The sequence below is a fragment of the Chiloscyllium plagiosum genome, unplaced genomic scaffold (genome assembly GCF_004010195.1).
Source record: "Chiloscyllium plagiosum isolate BGI_BamShark_2017 unplaced genomic scaffold, ASM401019v2 scaf_13995, whole genome shotgun sequence".
In the NCBI taxonomy this organism is placed as follows: domain Eukaryota; kingdom Metazoa; phylum Chordata; class Chondrichthyes; order Orectolobiformes; family Hemiscylliidae; genus Chiloscyllium; species Chiloscyllium plagiosum.
The window spans coordinates 12234-17572 of NW_025213358.1; the positions used below are offsets into that span (position 1 = coordinate 12234).

At 44.6% G+C, this 5339-nt stretch overlaps 1 protein-coding gene across 1 annotated transcript in view; it reads left to right on the forward strand.

Moving 5' to 3' along the window:
* LOC122547620 (procathepsin L-like) overlaps nucleotides 1-5339 on the forward strand; it is a 24169-nt gene that overhangs the window by 8646 nt on the left and 10184 nt on the right. Inside the window, exon 3 of the mRNA XM_043686223.1 lies at nucleotides 1923-2142. Within this exon, the coding sequence (XP_043542158.1) occupies nucleotides 1923-2142 (220 nt within the window). The remainder of the gene's footprint in view (nucleotides 1-1922; nucleotides 2143-5339) is intronic.

Here is a 5339-nt window from a genome sequence, read left to right on the forward strand (position 1 = left end):
AACACCATGGTCGTTTGTAACAAATCGGAAACAGCGTTCATCCTGTCCCTCTCTGAGAGCCATGCGATGTCCCCTAGATAGCCAATGCATTTTGTGAATTTGTCGAGAGGGGAAATTGAATAATGAGACAAGTTTTGCTAGTAAGGAGACTTTTCATCATCAAATAATCCTCTTACATGTCAATGCTTCAAGTTGTTAGTCACTGCTGTAGAAATCAGATCAGTCCTCCTGGGAATAACCCTAAGGATGCTGCTTGGCCCAAACACTGTCCCCACCAGGCACTCAGCTCCAGTGTGGACCAGCTAGCGAAAAATTCTCCGACATCTTCAAACTCTTTCTTCTACAAGCTGAAGTCCCAACCTGCTTCAAGAAGTCCACCATCATTTTCGTAAGTGAGGAAACAAAACTCATACATTGTTCCTTAATGAGGACCGACCAGTGGCTTGAGCACAATAATCATGAAGTGCTTCGAGAAGCTGGTGAGGGTCCAAATCAACTCCATTCTCCCAGCCTGCCTCGGTCACTTAAAATTTGCCTTTTAATGTAACAGGTCCACAGTGGGTGAAATACCTCTCGCCCTGCACCCCTTGAACATCTGGACAAGGACACTTTTGTCAGACTCCTGCTCATGGACTACCCCTCTGCCTTCAACACTCTTATCCTCTCCACATTGAACTCAATACCCTGTGAAATTGATCATGATTCTATCCTCTGCAACTGTATCCGCAGCTGTCTGACCCACAGATACCAATCATTGAAGATAGGCAACTGCACCTTCCCCCGGATAACCTTCACCACTTGCGTCCCCCCAATAATGAGTGCTCAACCAGTTACTGTACTCCCGTTACACCCACGAATTCCGAACGAACACCATCTATACATTCACTGACGACAGCACTGTAACAGGAGGGGAATTTGACAACGATTAATGAAAAGACAGAATGGAGATAGAGGGATCATTGACGTGACGCAAAGAGAATAGCGTCTCTCTCTCGCTCAATTTCGGTAAAATTAAAGAACACATATTTGACTTCAGAAGGAAAGGAGAACAACACGCTTCCATCTCCATCAATGGGAATGAGGTTGAGAGAATGGAAAATGTCAAATTTCCTAGACTGACCATAATGGAAAAACTTTCCGGAAAATATCATGTGTTTGTGCCGTTGGAAAATATGCAACAACACCTCTTCTTCCTCAGAGAGCTCAGGAATTTTGGCATGTGCACAACGACCCTCACTAACTTCGACAGCTGCACCTTTGAGCGCATACTGTCTGGGTCCAGAAGGCCAGGTATGGCAACTGCGAAGCTCAGGATCATAACAAACTACTGAAGGTTATGTGCGAGTCCCAGACGATCATAGAATCGAATACTCTATCTATGAACTTCACTTACACACCTCGCTGCCACGAAACGGCAGGCAAAATCATCAAGGACCTACCTCACCCCGGTAATGTACTCATTACATGCATTCCTTCAGGTAGAAGATACTGAAGCTTGAACACATCCACCAGCAGGGTGCAGGAACAGCTTTTCCCCAGCTGTTATTAGACGGTTATGAGACTCTCTAGCTCAAATCATACTGGTCTTGCTTACATTGAATTTGCCTTGTGCCCACTCTCTACAATGTAAGATTTGTCCAAGTCTTTTTTGATCTCTTCATCCTCGCATACTATCATGTGCCTCTATTGCTCATAAACAAAGTGTTTCACTGTTGTTCGTGACACGTTACAAGACATAAATCAAATCAAATCCGAACCCAGGCACACCTATATTCACAGAGTTGTGTAATTCTGAGAAACCTGAACAAACATTTAGACTAAGAACATTAGTCTGAGACGGTGTTCCAAATGAATGTAGATGCAAACTGGCTCTCGTTTTTCGATCAATATGATTTAATGTGGTTATATTTCTGTCAACACTCGGGTCAATGTCATTCTGACTGGGCTTTCAGTGCAACTGGTGCCATAGAAGGACAGTGGGCAAAAAGGCATGGAAACTTGGTTTCTCTCAGTGAACAGAATCTGATTGATTGTAAGGAACCAAGAAACGGATGCGTTCTTGGAACGGCATTGAACGCCTTTCATCAAGTGATTGATTTTCAAGGCATCAACTCTGAGGAAACTTACCCTTACACAGGAAAGGTAAATCCCCTAGACTTCTAGTAAGATTGTGGTGGAGTCGGGGTTCATTCTCATTTCGTTTTATTTCATTTCTCTGTCCTGTCTGCGTTCACTTACAAGTTTTCTTGGAGTTTATTTTAATTACCTCTTGGTGAAGAGCAGCGAAATCTGTGAGTGTGTCGAGCAGCATGGACTCACATCGGAGATAGCCGAGAGAGTTTGGGTTCCTGATGGCTCCTGCCCTGACGCCAATTCATGGCTGCTCAGGCGGTGATGAGTCTCGGTCCGGGGCAGAGTCCATATCCAGTACAGTTTCGTGCAGGCAGCAGATGAGCTCTATTTTCGTTCATGGCAATGTCTGTATCTATCATATATTCACAAAATTAGCTGTACAGGTGAGTCTGGGATTTTGGCAGCATCTGCATCCAGCACAGATTCATGGAGGTAGCGTGCAAGTGGGTTAGTTTTCTGTTAGTGTCTGTATCCAGCAGATGTTCACGGAGGCAGAGCGAAGGTGAGATTTGTTTCCTGTCAGTATCTGTATCCAGCTCAGATTCATGAAGGCAGAAAATGTGAGTTTGGTTTCCTGGTATTCCTGCATCCATCATAATTTAGTGAAGATTAGTTTGGGTTCTGTCAGTGTCGCTATCCAGCGCAGATTCATGGAGGGAAGGGAAAGGTGTTTTCGGGTTCCTGTCATGATCTGTATCCAGCACAGATTCATGGAGATGGGGAGAAGTTGAGTTTGGGTACCTGTCAGTGCAGGTCGCCATCACAGATTAATGGAGGCAGCATTGGAGCTTCGGCACAGTGCAAGAACGGGCAGCAACGGCAGTGATTGCATTAGTAACCGATGTCTAAAGCAGCCTCGTGGTAACAACAGAATCGTGTTTGGACCAATGTCATGCCTAGCAGCATCAGTGAGGTCCATTAAGGCCTCCTTTTGACCAAGGCATCAGCGGAGTCAAGATGCTGCCAAACATTGGGCGACTTTCATTCCGACGGTGATAGAGAAGGGGACACATGCCTGACCAGCATGTCCATGATGGAGTACTTAGCAAGTTCTATGTAGTTGGACGTTTTCTTTATTTCTCCATTTCTTTCTCCTTTATATTGTATGTTGTGATTTTAAATGTGTTTTGAGATGGTGCTGCAGCGTGGCAACACTATACAACACATTTCACTGTATGTGCAAAGAATATGCACGTGACAGTAAATAACTCAAATGATAATCCTTAGGTGCTTTACAAAAGCACGGACTTTTTCCAACATCCATGATAATAAACCGTAGAATTCAGCGCTTTTCAAATGGGAGCTGCCATGCTGGATCTGTATCAATCCTTCCCTGAGAGTCTGCCCTCAGGTTTCTGAAAGTGTCACTGCACAAGTAGCATTAAGGAGGCTGAGAGAATATAATCTTTCAGCACTCCCAGTCATCTCAACCTTATCTTGGAATGCTCTCCTACATCTTGACACAACACCTCGTACCCTTAGCCAATGTGTCTGAGGAGTTAAGAGTACTTCCATTTCTGTGAATTAATGCTCACCATTCCCACAGCACAAAGATGTGGAGGTTAGGGGGATTGTCTATGTTAAGCTAACCATAGTGCGCAGGGAATTATAGGTTAGGTGTCTAAGCCATGGGAGACGCAGGGTTTCAGGGATAAGGTAGGGCCGAATGGGCATTTTTTGCACTCTGGGGATACTATGATACTGTGAGTTAGGATGTGGATATGACGTTCAGCTGAATCAATGGAACATTCAGCATTTTCTGCCCTTCAGACGGGTAAGTGCACCATCCATTATAACAGTTCACATCCTAACACCGCGATGGACAGATCTGAAGAGTCAGGAATAAAGGTAAGTATTTTTAGTCTGTCTGCTTCTCCCATATGCCCCATCGGGCTGGTCAGTCACTCTAATATAAGTTGCAATTTTACATGAAAAGGAACAACTTACGTTTGGAGTGTGAGCTATAAGAAGTTATAAACATTTGATGAGAAATCTTCGAATTACGTGCTCATGTCGTTGGTAGGTCTGTGTGTAAATATGGTCCTTTGTTAAGAGAGGTGTTTACTCTTTAGGAATGGCATTTACCGTGCAACTTGCTGGGTTGACATTTGGCATATTGTGGTGTAATTAAGAAACTTGGCTTGAATCTATACTCAGGAGACTTTTTTGCGTAAGTTGCTTTCCGGTTGATGTTGTTACTCCACAAGCCGTTGTTGTCTTTCTACACGTCACAATTGCCCCGAGTATTGGATTTGATTGGGATCAGCCTCTTGCTAGCAAATCCCAGCTCTTTGTCTCAATGTCACACAGTTTCACCTTGTTTTTCAGTTCATTCTTCAAGTTATTACCCCAGCTCTTCCACACTCTCATGTCTGGACTCATTGTAGATGACATGTGCGTTATTATCCAGGACAGCTGTTGCTTTTATTTTCGGTTTGTGTCAACACTGCTGAATTGTTCCTGTGGTAATCTGAGGCCACAGGCAATGCAGACTTTAAGTTCATTGTCTGCCCACGTACTCTGCTCTCCAAAATCCAGCGTTTCATTGGCCAAAGAAACAACTGAATGAAATAAACACTCTCGTCATGTGACAGGCGTACATGATCTGGTGACTGGGCATCACTCTAGACTAAACCTATTATATGGCTAAGTTTTATGGAGGTGATGGCCTCTCACTCACTGGCTGGCGAGTCAACATTAATAGAGTCCCCTCTTTTCATGAAGCCACAGTGTAGGTATTATCACTTGGGCACTGAGCTGGACAAGAGAAGGGCTTTGCACAAATGACAGCGCCAAGGAGTGGTCATGACCAGCCAGAGGCCAGTGGCCCTGCTCAACAGGAAGGCAGTAACATTCAGTACAACAACCTGAGGGCTGGTATTGATCTTGGGTAACAGACCAACAGTAAGTGATTGAGTGAGAGGAGGGGAGGTGACGATCACAACACAGCTTTGTGTAGGGGTGTGTTTGGCTGGGGTGGGGTGTGGTGCAGTGAGGTCAGACAACAGCAGGTGTACCCTTCCTCAACTTTTACTTGATATTTTCCCGACCCCTAAATCTACAAGCAATGCTGAACACATTTGCATGTCGTTGTCCTCTCATGTTGAGCACCTCACTCACCCCTGAATGAATTATATTGGCATTGGGATCAGAACTGCTCAGTATTATAAATTGCCAATTTGGCAGCCTCAGTTTGGACTCCAGCA